The sequence below is a fragment of the Chamaea fasciata genome, unplaced genomic scaffold (genome assembly GCF_029207755.1).
Source record: "Chamaea fasciata isolate MVZ Bird 193981 ecotype frontalis unplaced genomic scaffold, bChaFas1.0.hap1 SCAF_21, whole genome shotgun sequence".
In the NCBI taxonomy this organism is placed as follows: domain Eukaryota; kingdom Metazoa; phylum Chordata; class Aves; order Passeriformes; family Sylviidae; genus Chamaea; species Chamaea fasciata.
This window is the reverse complement of record NW_027094106.1, coordinates 6880070-6893514: the sequence shown is the minus strand read 5'-3', so window position 1 is coordinate 6893514 and position 13445 is coordinate 6880070. Positions and strand designations below refer to the sequence as shown.

Below are 13445 nucleotides of genomic sequence, written 5' to 3'. Positions count from 1 at the left end.
CCGCCGCCGCCGCCGCCGCGCCAGGTCCGCGCGCGGGCGGCGGCGCGGGGCGCGCATGCGCGCGCGGCGGGCGGGGCGGGGGCGCGGAGTGCGCCTGCGCGCGGGGCCCGGAGCGTCGGCGCCGCCTGTGCGCGGGGCGTGCGCGGTGCGTGAGCGGCCGCGGCGGGCGCGGGGCCGCCGCCCCCTCCCTCCCTCACCCACCCACCCCCTGCGCGGCAATGGCAGCGGGCGTCGGGCCCCCCGCGGCCGCCCCCGGGCACGGCTGGAGGAGGAGGAGGACGACGCGCAAGCCGCAGCGGCCCGTGGGATAGGCCCCGCCGCCCTCCCGCCCCCGCCGCGCCGCGCCCCCCCCCCCGCCGCCTCGACGCGGAGCCGCCGCTGAGGGGCCGCCGCACGTCCCCGCCTCGCTCCCTCTCGCCGGGGGGGGCTCTCGGGGCCGCTCCTGGGCTGGATGAATGTGGGAGAAGATGGAGACCAAGACGATCGTCTACGACCTGGACACCTCCGGGGGGCTGATGGAGGTGAGGCCCGGGACGCGGCGGGGGGGGGTCTGACCGGGGAGGCAGTGGGGCTGCAAGATGGCGAGGGACCCCCCCCCACCCCGGAGCCCCGTGGCCTTACAAGGAAGTGCGGAGGGACGGAGGCAGCTCGCCCGGCCCCCGGAGAGGCCCTGCCGGACACGGGGCGGGCGGGGCGGGCTCGGCCGGGGCTCTGTCCCCCCCCCGATCCCCTCCCGGAGGGCCCGGGGCCGCTGTCCCCTCGGCGGGCACGGAGAGAAGGGCGCTGGGTCAGGGTCCGTGCAGCCCCTCAGAGCCCGCTCTGTCTGTGTGTGCATGTGCAGCAAATCCAGGCCCTCCTGGCTCCCCCCAAGAGCGAAGATGGGGAGAAGAAGAGCAGGAGGCCCGAGAAGGAGCCCAGGCGAAGTGGCAGGGCCACTAACCACGATAGCTGTGATAGCTGCAAGGAAGGAGGGGATCTGCTGTGCTGCGATCACTGCCCCGCCGCTTTCCACCTCCAGTGCTGGTAAGGCTTGGCGCTCTCTCCCTCCGGATCTGCCCAGAGCACCTTCCCTCCGGCCGCTCCCGCTTCCCGTTAGGTCCCGGGGAGGGAGGGGACGTGGGGCCGGCTGGAGCAGACAGGGATAAAAAAGGAGGTGCAAACCCCACTCGGGTCCATCCCTGCTGAGACTAATGCACAGCGGCCGAGCTGAACCCTCCCCTGGCTGCTTTCTGGAGGGTTGGGGGTCCACCCTCCTCCTTTCTTTTTGTGCTGAGCAGCGGGTGAAAAGGCCTGGAGGAGGAGCGAGGCCGCTGGCTGCGCGGCCTGGCTGCCTTGGAGCTGCCCCTGCCCAGCCTTCCGCCCCCCCCCAGCGGGAAACTTCCCCATCTCACTCCCTCTCCAAGGGTGCCTGGCTTCGGGGGGACCCTCCGGAGGGCCCTGGCTGGAGAGGGGGAAGCCCTGGTGGCGTCTCCGCACCAGGCCTGACGTTCCCAGCGCTTCCGTGCTGCTGCAGCTGCTGGGAATAATGGAGGTTGCTGTCTCTGTGTCTCCCTGCCTCACTGTTTACAATATGGCGACCTTCCTTTAAATTATATTTTTATTCTCAGCGCCATTTTGGCTGCATATATGACTTCCAAACCCTCGCAGCGTTCCCCGCAGTATCTTAAACGTGAAAATACCTTCCCCGTGGAAATCCAGGCCTCCAGACTTTAACGTTGGCCGGGTTTATTCCTTTCCCTCCTTTTTTCCCCCTTCCTCCTTGCTCTTCCGACCTGCTTGTCTCATCCGTGGGGGTGTCTGCTGTTGGGTGCTCTTGATGGGAGTTGTGTGGCTTTGTTGATAAAGGCAGAGCTTTCTGCATGAAAATCTGGCTGCCGGCTGGGAATCGAGGTGCGTGGGGAAGCGGTGGCAGAGCTGGAGGTGCTGGAGGCTGCAGCAGGATGGGCTCTTGCTGCCTTCCCTCGCAGCTTCCCAAGCTCTCCTGGCACAAAGCGACACCGTGCCAAAAGCTCCTCAACTTTGTGCCCCGAAGTTTTTTCCTTTTTCTGCACCCGGAGCTTGGATGCATCCAAGGCTGCTTTGCCAAAATCCCCCCTTTCAACAGTTGACACAGGCGGGCGGTTTGTGTTAAATTAGCACAGCCAGAGTGGATAATGGAGTGGAGGAGGGAGCGGGGCAAGTCAAACAGCTGGAGCTTGGGAGTACAGAGTATTCTTCCTTAGGGGAGATTTTTTAACCACATTCCTTTCTCTCTTTCATGCTTTGGAGCTTTGTTTGCCACCCTGTTACAGCTGTCTCCTCTGTGCTTTTTTCCCTCTCTCTTGTTGCCTTTTTTTTTTCCCCCTCTTCTTTTTTTTGCCTTTTTCTGATTTTCATTTGCTTGCTGGCTATTCTGCATTTCTATGCTAATTGAGGGTCTCAGAACACTTATTAAACTGGTTGCTGATAGCTGAGTGTGCGGCCACAGTTCTGTAGGGAGTGTCCCGTTAGCAGCCTGTAGCCAGGCAAACCCGACAATGCTGTAGCATGCAGCCATGACATCATCCCTCCTACCCTGAGGAAGTGCTACTGGTGGTAGTGCAGATCCTCTAATATTTACTAGGAGGATAGTAATTATCATTCTTTTTCATCCAGTGTCCTTGATGAGCTTTAATTTGAGGGTGGTTTTTTTTTCCTTCTGCCGGGCGTAGTTGCTTTTGGATGCAGCCGAATACATCCCTGAGCATTCTCTTAGTGAGGCTGGAGTGATGGCTAAAACTTCACATTTTGGAATGGAAGAGCTGTGCCTGAGGCTCTAGAGCATCCTGGTTGACTCTGAATCCTAGTTAAGTCTCACCATAAATGAGACAACTTTGTGCATGCCTAAATTTCATGGCTTAATTTGACGATGTTTTTGTAGTTAGGGAGTGGGAAGCAACCAGGTAAATCAGATACCTGTAAATCTTTTGCTGTACCTGAGTTAGTTGTATTAGAATTGTATAAAAATTTTATATAAAAATGTTACATAAAAAAATATGTATCTTTGGCTAACCTAGTCACTCTTTAGAGCAGAAATTAAAGAGCAATTCTAAATACTCTCTCTCACTCCATTTGTTGCTTCTTCTGGGGTTTCTCAAGCAATCCCTTTGACAGTAGCCCAGACCCTGCTGTGGGAGGGGTCACAGTGTGGAAAGGCTTTGTGTGAATGCCTCCAGCTTGGGCCTGGTTCTGCCTCCTTCCTCCTAGACCTTTGTTGGACCCTTGGCTATGGCCTTTAGGTGACCTAGGTTCTCTCAAAGGGATCCTCAGGTTTTGTTTTCGTGTATTCCCTTTACCTCCTGCATTTTGCTTAAAGTAAACTTCCGTTCTGGATATAAACTGAGGCGTAAAGGCAGCACTTGCAACTTCCTTTCTGCTTTCTTTTTTTATTTAAAGAATAGCAGCTGTAATGCAAGGCTTGGTTTAAGTCACTTGAATAGCACTGCTGGGACATTCTTAACTGATTTGTGTCGACAGTTTACCTGTTGTCCGAATATTTCTTGTGAGCTTTAGTACCAGGTTGAATTTATTATCGGTATAGCATAATAAAAATTAAAAAGTAGCTTTTAAATGGTCTAGGGTTTGTGATCAGTTGATTACAGCCGTATGGGGGAGGCCATATTATAAAAGAAAAGGATTTTCAGGGGACTGATTGGCACAAGTCATGCAGTCAGCTGGAGACAAACCCAGCTGAGCTTCCCAGAAACTCGTATTGCTCCTTCCTGTGTAGAGAAGGTTCTTCTGTATCAAGTTGTTTAAGCCTGTAGCGAGAAAGTTGGCTTTGCTAGGTAAGTGTGTGACCCTCAAACTTCAACAGTTTGCCTTAACTTCAGTTCAGCACTTAAACCTGTTGTCCTCTGCAGGAAGCAGAAGGCACTTGGCCAAAACTCCCAAAACTTTCCAAGCCCGATAGTATTACACATCTGAGGTGGTAAATAACAAGTTTTGTTGGTACACTGTGGAATGACTGCTCTCCTGAATTAACGTGGGTGGAAGTGACTTCCCAATTCATCTGTTGGGGTGTCAGCTCTTTCCACAGCTCTGTTTTGGAGTCACTAGTTCAGTGTAAAGCTGCTCTGGGTGCTCTGAGAGGCCATGGGTCCTGAGGATTCCAGCCTGGCTGCAGACAAACTGGCCTGGTGGGAGGGATACAGGAAAGTGTGAAATCTCTGCCAGATACTTAGTTTCAACATACTTGGATTAATATCACAGTCAGGTGACTCTCTTCGTGTTTGAATTTACAGAGGGAGGTTTTTTAGGTCCCTAGTAATTCTTGAAAACAGGACATGCTCTGAAGTTGGTGTTTGGTTCTGGTGTTTGCCCATAATTTGCTGCTTTGGGTAACAGTGCAGAGTGCATTTCCATCCTGATGTTCTGCCTTAGCCCAGGCCCTCAGGGATGGTGCACACTCCTTCTTTATGTGATTGAAAACCAATTTTCCAGTGCTACTTCTATTCTCTCCCATTTATATCCTCCTCCTGGCAATGTGATTGTTAGAATTCCCTGTGTTTTCTTGAGCTTGTAGTAAACTTGATTCACATTGAAAGGGGTTTGCAAAGTGACTGATGTTGCAAATTCATTATGAAGGATTAGAAAGATCCCCGGGAGAGGAAAAGTTTAGTTAACAAGCTGGGGGAGGGGAGTGACAACAGGAGGGAGAACCAACACAGAACAGTTTTGTGTTTGTTTTTTTTTTTTCTCTCTCTCTTTTTGTTTTTTTTTAAAGTCTCCCTGCCCGAGTTTCTGGTTGGAGGAGCCCAAAAGCACAAACCTCACTGAATGCTGCGGTTCAAGTCCCTCTTGTAAAATCTCCTGCCGCTGGCTGTGCAGCTCTGCTGGCATGGCAGAGTGACCTCAGTCCCTTAAAGCTGACCAGTTATGTAAAGTAATGTATGACAGGACTAGTTTTGTGGCACTGCCCAGCAAAAAGGCTCCTCGTAGCTGAGCTTCCTCACTGCTGTGCTGGGAGAAGTGTGTTGTGTCCGTACCGAGGCCTGCTGCGTCCACCAAACTTTCTGCAACACCTCCTTATGTTCATATTTGCAGTGTTTGGCTCATTTCCTCTCTGATTTGGCAGTCTTCACCCAAGTGCTGGTGTCGAAGAACAGAAGTAACAGAGCTGCAAAGTGCAGCAGAGGAAGCTAAAGTAGAGTTTTGGTATTTTCTATGAGTCACATTGTTTTAGTGCTTTTAACAATGAATAGAAGAAAGTTGTGTTTGGCTGGTAGGACATCGATAACTCTTTTCCCCACCTTATTCAGTCTAAAATGCCCTGCTTTATCTTTGGCATTTGTTCTAGCTTCGGGTTTTTACATGAATATGCAGCCTGTGATGGGAGCAAAACAATGGCCAGTCTATTGTCTCAGTTAATCCCTCCCTTAATGGTCATCTTGGGCTGCCTCCGGTGGTTCAGGTGAATCTTAGAATGGTCTGAGGCATCTCCTCCTGCAAGGAGTAGCAGGATGATCAGGAAGGTGTTAGAGAGGCAAATTTCCTGCCTAATAGTGGCTAGGAACAGGATTTAAGTACATCGAATTACATCACAGCTTCAAAAGAGTTTGTAGTTTTAAGTGCAGAAAGTTTTTATCCTGAGGCTTTGTTTGTTTGGGGTTTTTTACAGTAAATGACTGGCAAACCCCTACTTTAATGTTCATGTAATTGCACATTGAAGGTCAGAGTAAGCTGTTCTGTTCCCAACATTTAAATGTATCCATCTTAGCCGATACTTTGTTAAAACAATATTGGTTTAAGTATGTGCTTTTAAAAGAAACCCAACTTTTGTTTTTATGTATCTCTGGTTCTGATATTTTGGGAGCCCTGGGGCCAAGCTAGGCTGGATCCTGAGGCAGGAGGAAGTGATTGCCCTGACTGGGTTTCTGGCAGCGGAGGGTCACTGCGTGTGCGCCTGCAGATGTGGTAACATGATCAGTCTTGGCAGCTCTGCTCAGTAAAGTTGTACCAATGAGATTTTTCACTCTCCTTATTTTGTCCTAAATCTTTCTGTGCAAAGGCAGATAAGGTCAGCCTAAATCTGAAGTCATTTGCTATGGACTTCAGCAAATGATTTGCAGTAAGAATTTGATGAACTCGTGATTGGGTAACTTGCAAACCACCACCGTCACCCGTGTGTGTGGATGTTGCTCGTGTTAAACTGAGGGTGAGCAGATTTTGCACTATGGGCAAGAATTGGGATTTGGATTGACCCGTGGGTGTCTGCTGAAGTTCCCAACATCAGTGTGGAGTGGTAGGAGCATGGCTTTGGGATTCTAAAGCCAAGAATTCCAAGTCGAGGAGGGGGATGTTTAACTGCTTAACTTAGGCTTTGCCTTTAGACGTGGCTGCTGCATGGTCTGGTGCTACATCAAACACCCGCATTGTTCCAAAGCTGTTTAAAATGGCACAGTGGGAAACTATGAACAAGGAAAATTCTCCTTGGTTTAGTACCTTGGCTTAGGAAAGTGCCAGTTTTATGTTGACCACGACTTGTGGAACTGAGGAGTCTTTTTTTGTGGTGCTGTGAGGTCCATTTTTGAGTTGACTCCTCGGGAGCAGGAGGCTGCAGCGGTTTGCTTCGAGGTGGGGTTCACTGCTTTGTTCCTGCTGCTCCAGAGCTGGTCTTTCCTGGTATGTCAGCCTGCAGGCGTGACTCATGGGAGCCTTTCACAACATGGAAAGGTCTTCCCAGAGGAATTCCAGCTCCTCCAGGCATTTGCAAAGGAAATTCTTAATTGGATTAGATTCATAATACTAATCTGCTAATGACTGTTTGTTATGGAGATCTTGGCACTATCTTGTAAATATATTCACCTTCTTTTAGCTGCCTTATGTCTTTTTATCACATACAAGCTCAGTGTTGTTAAGATTGTACTGCCGCCAGCAGATCTGATAGTTGGGAATGGGGGACTACTGTGTTTATTACACAAGATCTTATAAAGCTCATAATTCTTCCCTCCCTCTCTCTCTCTCTCTCTCTCCATTTCACGGTGTTGTTTAGGTGGGGTGGTAAAAGGGAAGCAGTGGTAATCGGCATGTCTGACATCCGGCTGTGCTTCTCTTACCACGGCTGTGAAGGACACCCCGGCTGGGGAGTGCCTCTGTGCAGTTGTCAGTGACAGAACTGTGTATTTTTAGTAAGAATCGGGACCAAACAGGCATTCCCCCCACCAAAAGGGCCTTTTTTGGGTTGTAGGTGCTGTTGTGGTGGTGTGAGGAACACCTGCAGGAGAGCAGGGCTCCTGTGTTTCTCTGTGTAAGACAGAGTCAATTTGAAATTTCAGTTGTGGCATAGATACTGAAACAGTTTTTCAACACTGACATAAATTCTTCCGGTTTTCGACCCACACCAGTGGATGTTAAACTGCTTTTGTTGCTAGACTGACTCACTGGTACGTGTCAGGTTCTTGAGTTTTTCCTGTGCTCTGCAGCCTTTCTTAATCCTCGAGTCAGTAGCAAATAGCAGGAACCTGCTGTGGAGAAAGGGAGCAGTTACTTCCAGAGTAGGAAAGAGGTGTATCTCCATGAAAACCTGTGTGACAGTCTGAATATTTAGGAAGTGCTGTCTGCTGGAATATAAATCATGTGAGAAGGATGTACCCGTTTTGTTTTTTTTAATCCAGTCAGGAAGTTCTCTTGGACTTGTGAAAATGCAAATGTATCTGGGGATATAACATGGCTTTGTTATGGGGGTATGAAAGAAGTGAGTGTAAGCAAAAAGCATCTTGCCACGTCAGGTTACTGGCTAGACTTGTGATTTTTGTGACACAGATTGTTAGAGCTGGCTTTTCCTTCTTATAGTAATCGATTTGTGCTGTCTCCAGCTCCACTGCTCGCTAGATGTCTGCCCAGCTTCCTCGAAGGAGCACTGCAGTATCCAGTAACTCCGTAAGCTGAGTAAAAATAGTGTTGTAGCTTCCCTTTAATAAAGGGGTTGACAGATACCAGTTGTAATGCAATCACATACCTTTTTAGGGTATGGAGTAAATGTTCCCTGTAGCCAAAAATGAAGGGGGGAAAGAAAAAAAAAAAAAAAAAGTTGTATAAATCATTCTTCCTGTTCGTGTATCAGATCTTGAGCACAAAAGGCAAAGAGCATCTCAGCCAGCTGGGGGGAATCAAGTGCCTGAACCCAACTCTAACCCATTTCTGCTGACGTCTGCTCTGCACGATCACTGGAAGCAAACTAGATGGAGCTGGAGATTACCGACTTTGAACCCTGCAGAAAGCACTGGCCTGAGGATACAATTTAGCAGGCTGAAAACCCCATGCTGAATTTCTGGCAAGCACTAGTGATTGGTGTGAAACACCTGCCTGTACAGCCTATGACTTTGGGCATGGCATCATGTGAACTTCCCAGTGATCTCCATCTAGAATAGCAACAGGAGCAAGATATGAAGGTGATCTGGAAAAGGCAGAAAAGAATGTATGCCCTGCTCTAAGGTTTTGGTTTTTCGTTGGGGTTTTTTTGGGTTTTTTTTAGGTGGATATTTCTGTCTCTGCTCTTTTTTCTCTCTTCCCCAGTGTTCTTGGGAAAGCCTAGTCCACATGTAGATGTCAGAATTACACTTCACTTGTGCCTGTGTGAAGACAAATTCATGCTTTTGCTTTTATGGGTATGCCCTTCATCCTCTTCTGATGTGCTGCTTTCCTTTTTTCCACCTTATTGCTGCTGTCCTTTCACCCCTGTCTCCTTTGAACACGTTCAGTATGGCTGGGGCTGAATATGTTCACTTCTCAGAAACCTCTCAGACCTGTGTTTTGATTATTTTTTTTCCCACCAGAGATGTCTCTTCATTTATTGTTCTTTAAAGACAGAATTGGATGAAGTGATTCTCACCAGGGCTGTGTTGTTCCTCAGCCTCCTTTCTTTTCCCTGATGCTGCCCTATGTGTCATCCTGCTTTGAGAAGATGACTTCTAATCTGTTAAGAAGATGATGCTATAAAGACCTGAACACTTAATAGTGAACCTGGACATTGAATTCAGGCTATTGTTACTATTGTCTGCAGCACAGGCATGAGTGATGCCTGCGAAAGAAACAGGAGTCAGGATGTGCAAAATGTCTGAATTTCTGTGTCTGACCCACATTTTTCAAAGTCAACAATTCTTCCTATCGAATTCCATGGTTTCGGCTTATAAATACAAAGCTGGATGGTTCCCTAGGCAAATATGTCTCAAATATCAGAGTTCATAACCAGTCAAACTAATTAAAAAATAATAATCAAAAAGCCTCACTGCGGTTCTGGTGGTATTATACCCTTTTTAATGCATATTTATTTTTTTATATGTATATGTTTACCTATGTATGGAAATTTGATATCTTAAAACACAATACTTCCTTTAATTTTTTGTCAGCTGGACATTAACGAGAGTAATAACTAACAGGTTGTCTAGGGAATGGTCTCTGTGGGCCAGGTTCTTTCTATAAATAGAAGTAACTAATTACATCAGGTGATCACATGTTTACATGCAGCTTATCCAGTTTATTGGACCCTCCTGCTTGTCAGGTTGATGGCAAAAAAGTTCTACCTCGTGCCTTGGAGGAAACTTCCCTGGTTCCCCGTGAACCTCAGGATTGCCTGTGCATGAGAGCACAGGGAGGAGGCAGGATGCCCAGTGAAGGCAGGGGGGAGATAAACACCTGCTTCCATGAGGTTCTCTTCCCAGGATGGGAGTAGCAGCAGTGGTTTGATGAAGGATTGAAGTAAATAAGTTAATTGGCGTTGAAATTCACAGAATACTCACAAAATTTATGATACCCTTATGAAATGGTACCTAGTTCTTAGGAGCACCGTATTGCTGCTGCCAGAGGCTGGGATTGCTGGCCAAGCCCTTGAAATGCTGAACACTGGCAGGTCTAGAGGTAAAAATAAGCACATGGTGAAGGAAATTTTGGCATACCCAGTAATGCTGCTACTTAAATCTTTAAGAGTTAAATGTTCCTCCACTCTTGTAGCATCATGTAGATACTGTAGTGTCCCTTTATTTTTTCCTTGGATACATCTTTTTCCTTGCTGTCTGCCCCTGTAATGGTGTTTTAATCCTGCTTCTGTTTTCTGTCTGTTGCTGAACCCTTATTTCCAGCTCTGGCCATGCTGTTGGAAAGATGCACACTAAGCAGATGCAGCAGCATTCCAGATGATGGGATAATTGGTGACCTGTGAAATGGTCATTTTGGTTCCCTTCCTTGCGTAGTGGCAGCCAAAATAATCATGTCCTGACCTGTTTGGTGGTGTCCAGGAGTCCTTGCTAGATGTTACTAATTTAGAACTTATGTCCATGCTCAAGACTTACACTTCAGTGTAAACAAAGCTATGTTCCTGCTGCCAAGCTTCTTTCACAGGTTCCCTCAGGAGCTGTTGCACCACAGGTAGAAGTGTAGTGGGTGATGCTCTGTAGTTAATGAGAATTGTGCTGCTGGCTTAAAACAGGTGTAACTTGTAAACAATGTGGCCAGAAAGTTGCTGAAACTGTTAGTTTTAATGTGATCAGGTCCTGCTTAGAGGTCTATAAAGGGCAAAAATTATGCTGGGCTTATATGAAGTTCTGTGGTCTCTGCATTGGTGCTTGAGAAATCTTTGGCTTTTTCAGGAAGATTTTTCTTGTACAGCTGAGTGTCACAATTTATCCATGTTAATGAGCAGAACTTGGAGACTTCGTTGAATAATTTGAGGAATAACAGTGGAGGAGAGGAGGGAGCTGTTAGTTTTCCTAATGACCACCTCTAAGGTAATTGAAATCTGACTTTGTCTTCAGAAGCTTTGTGTTGATGAAGGAGTAAAAAAGGAAGGTAAGGGAGTTGCAGTGAGGAGGAACTCACCGCAGGCTGCAGCTGTTGGCTTGTTTGGTGTGGTTTTATTCTGTCTAAGGTAGAGGCTCCAGGTGTCCTCCTCCAGCCGGGTTTGGGAGCAGCTGTGAGCAGAAGTGTATAACTTGGACGCAGTAAAAATGTTCCAAAAAGCTGAATTTGTAAACGATGCAACTTTCCCTGTTTCTCAATGGGGCTCTTGTAATGCCTTGACAGTGAGGTTGGTTTCCTGGTTTGTTTTAGCTGCCATTGAGGCCCTGCTGTAGGAAGCCAGGGAGCCTTGTTCTTTATGAAGCTGGTAGAACAGCTGTAGCTCTATCCATCGTAGGGATAAATAGCAGTCCCACAGAAGAGCCGAAAGCTTTCTTCCCTTATCTGGCAAACATATCTAGCATCCTTCATTATCATCCTGTCATTGAGTCTTGGTCAGTTCATTAAGTTTCCTGAGAAGGAAAAAATGTGTTTGCCTACATTTTTTCATGGTGTTACTATTTTTCCTCCACACAGAAAAAAAATATTTAAGTCTGATTGTTGCAAACAACTGACGTGAAAGACAAGTTATTGAAGAAAGCTTCACCAGGCAGTGGTTTGTTTTCCTGCCACCATTATCCCAGCTGGTAGCTGGCTGTATCCTGGTGGGTCCAAAAGTAGTGTCAACGTGCCTTTGACGCAAGATGGCCAGGAATGCAGTGTGTAAATAACCTCAGGTCTGCTTATAACTGGTTCCTTTGAGAGCTGCCGCCCAGTTAGTATTGGAGAAGGTGCTATTCCTTGGAGCACTTGTTTACCTATTTATTGAGGTCAGCAAAGTGAGGAGTAATTACGGGATTTAGACTTGACAACAGGCTTCTGATGTATGAGAGCCCCAGAGTGTGAAATTGAAAAGTTAAGTGCCTTCATGCTATTGTTTGCTTGATAAAAACTCCTAATATGCTCTTGAAGATTTTTTTATTTTGTCATAGCCATTTAAGTTTTATTTAAGGGATAGAGCATTGTGTTCTGGCCATGGCAGAACAATGCTTGACAATACACCTGATAAGAATTTCAGGAGATACTTAACTTTTTCAGAAAAAGCCATGAGACAGATATTATATGGCAAGTGACTTTGTAGTCAGTGTAGTGGTTTTTGACTAGGCAGTGATAAACATCTCCTTTAATTTTCAGAGGCTTTGTATGAGTTAGTCTTCCAGGTATTTTTAACTGAGCCTGTGTTTTTCAGAGCTGTCTTTGTCTTAAACACAGAAACACATTCTGCTAGGCAGGTTTGATTTGGGTCACGCCAAACCCCCCAGGTAAACAGCAGAGGCCACCACTCTTGTCTGTAATGACAGAAGGGGAAACTTTCTGAAATGAAGGGTTAGTGAAATTGTACTGAAAAGCGCAACTGACTGGTGTGAAGTTGAAAGGAGATGTGTTGTAACCGAAGATAAAGTGGGAGCTGTACAATTCCAGGTCCTGTTGGCAGCAAACACTGGCGGCTGGAGCTGTGCATGCTAATGAACCCATGAAAGATAGGGAGAAAAGGGCCATGGTGCTCCTGCCAAAGTGCTAATTCTTACCTTGCTTATGAAGATCAAGTGTCTTGCTCAGATTTAAAAATCTGTTTCTTTTATGCTTACAGTAAAAGGTTGAAGAATGTGGTCATACCTAGTCAATTAAAACAGCATTCTTTAGCGCTTCCCTGGCTTTCTGCTGAGACCCAGGCAATGCTCTCTGCTTGCTGCGAGGCCAGCAGTGCAGGAGCAGCCTTCATCAGTCTTTGTTAGCATGGTGAGCTGCCTTGATGAACAGTTCATTAACCAGGAGAGGCAGAATCAGTCTTTTAATACACTTGCCATTGCAGCTAGGCCCTGACAGTGAGCAGAAAACCTCAGGAGGCTTGTCTGAGCACTAAAACCTTTCTGCTGCTCTGAAACGAATCTTTCCCCCTCCTTCCACAGGCCTTCGGGTAGCAGCATTCATTAAAACGCTTCTTTAATAGTACAGTGGATGTAGTATTTCATGGTTCAAACCCAGCAAAAGGGAAAATAACATACACACTTGCAGAAGAAACCTGTTCTGACTCTTCCAGGCGTCTCTCAAGGTTCACCATGGTATTAATTGTTTCATTGTAAAATGCGTAAGATTGAGGTAACAGTTAAAACAAATAACCAGAGGCATCTGGCAGCGCGTGGATCCCTGGCACGCCGCACGTCGAAATGGGGCAGACGTGTTCCCAGCAGTTCAGGCACGCTCGTCGGGAGCTTCAGAGGGTGAAATTTCACTAGGAACAAATCAAAGTCTGTGGTTTTTTTGCCCTGGGGTGTTGGGAGGGGAGAGGGGAATGGGCCAGATGAATCTGTGCTTGCTGTAGATGCAGATCTAAGAGCTCGTTTTCTAGCAAGAGTAAAACCTGAGCTATTGCAGGATGCACCTTAGGATTCAGCATGGATTCATGCTGCAGCAAGCACACAGGGATCATTTGTTACTCTACCCCTTCCACCCCCCTTCCTACTTCTGTTAGCAAAAGATTAGTTTGGGGCAGGGAGTTACTGCTTCATCCAAGCGTTTGAGGTGAAGTAGCCAGTAGTGGAGGCTTTGGTGCTCTCATCTAGAGCCTGATCTCTTGTTCATCCAAGCCCTCC

The 13445-nt window shown here is 47.4% G+C and overlaps 1 protein-coding gene across 1 annotated transcript in view; it reads left to right on the top strand.

Annotated features, from left to right (window-relative positions):
• The first annotated feature begins 237 nt into the window (after positions 1 to 237).
• Positions 238 to 13445, top strand: part of PHF12 (PHD finger protein 12) — a 32160-nt gene continuing 18952 nt past the window's right edge. The window contains exons 1-2 of the mRNA XM_066201832.1: positions 238 to 521; positions 842 to 1023. Of these exons, the coding sequence (XP_066057929.1) occupies positions 456 to 521; positions 842 to 1023 (248 nt within the window). The 5' untranslated portion in view covers positions 238 to 455. The remainder of the gene's footprint in view (positions 522 to 841; positions 1024 to 13445) is intronic.